Source organism: Kryptolebias marmoratus, linkage group LG5 (assembly GCF_001649575.2).
Source record: "Kryptolebias marmoratus isolate JLee-2015 linkage group LG5, ASM164957v2, whole genome shotgun sequence".
Lineage (NCBI taxonomy): Eukaryota > Metazoa > Chordata > Actinopteri > Cyprinodontiformes > Rivulidae > Kryptolebias > Kryptolebias marmoratus.
Window position 1 is genome coordinate 172,820 of NC_051434.1, and position 1,113 is coordinate 173,932.

Consider the following 1,113-nt stretch of genomic DNA (forward strand, 5'->3'; position numbering starts at 1 on the left):
GGTGAACCAAGCAGAAGGTGAACCAAGCAGCGGGTGAACCAAGCAGCGGGTGAACCAAGCAGCAGGTAAACCTGCACGTGGAAAAGTAAACTGATTCCTGCCGTGCCCTTTACTTCGGCCCCCCTTAGTCATCTGTAAATCACCTTCAGCTGTTCTACTCTCTTTGCATTGGCTTCCTGTCCTTCTTTTATTGTTTGTTTTTAGAGCACTCCATGGCCTGGCCCCACCTGGACGCTCTCTCAGTTTTTATTAGATATACCAAGGACCAGGTCCAAACAGTGGACTGATCGGGCACCCAGCCTCTGGAACCAGCTCCAATACTGATCCAAGTCTTAAAACTCATTTATTCAGCTTAGCTGAACACTGAATCCTTCCATTCCTGATTTCTAATCTTTTGGTTGTTCTTATGATTCTTTCCTGTGTTTTTGCTCATCTTTTTGTCTGCTCTAATAGTTTTATTGGTCCTGTAAGAGGCTATATAAATAAAAGACTGACTGGAAACCCACCTGAGACACTGATGGCTGGCATCAGCTGAAGACATGGTCCTGGTCTTCATCCTTAACTTTAGGAACTTGAACTTCTTCCTCTCAGTTGTCTTCCTCTCCTCCTCCTCTTCATCCTTCTGCACAAACGGGTCCTCCTGGTCCCGAACCCGGTTCTGGTCCAGGTTCGTGTCGCTCCGGGAGAACAGACTCTTCAGAGACTTCCTGTTCGAGCTCTTTTTCGCCATCCTGACTGAGGACGAGACCAGAACCTGCTCAGCTCATCCGAACCTCGTGAAAACACTTCAGCCGCTAACAGCTGCTCTCTGCTCACCTGCGCGTGCAGCGCGCGCAGCTCAGGCGTGGAGACACGCCCTCCTCCAGAAGGAACACACACACACACACACACACACACACACACACACACACACACACACACACACACACAACCCAACCGGACCGGGTGTCCCCACGTTTCCTCAGCTGCTGTAAACAGAATGATTTGATGCTTTAAAAATAAAGATCCTTTATTTCAAATTGTACTTATCAAGTTTAAAGACAAATAAAAAGAAGTTCAACATTCTGTGGTAAAAAATACTGAACCTATAATTGTTTAAAAACTTCTGTTCGG

At 46.9% G+C, this 1,113-nt stretch overlaps 1 protein-coding gene across 1 annotated transcript in view; it reads right to left on the reverse strand.

Moving 5' to 3' along the window:
• The window catches only part of crybg2 (crystallin beta-gamma domain containing 2), a 39,152-nt gene extending 38,357 nt beyond the window's left edge, over positions 1-795 (reverse strand). Inside the window, exon 1 of the mRNA XM_037975692.1 lies at positions 507-795. Within this exon, the coding sequence (XP_037831620.1) occupies positions 507-730 (224 nt within the window). The 5' untranslated portion in view covers positions 731-795. The remainder of the gene's footprint in view (positions 1-506) is intronic.
• Between the last annotated feature and the right edge of the window lie 318 nt (positions 796-1,113).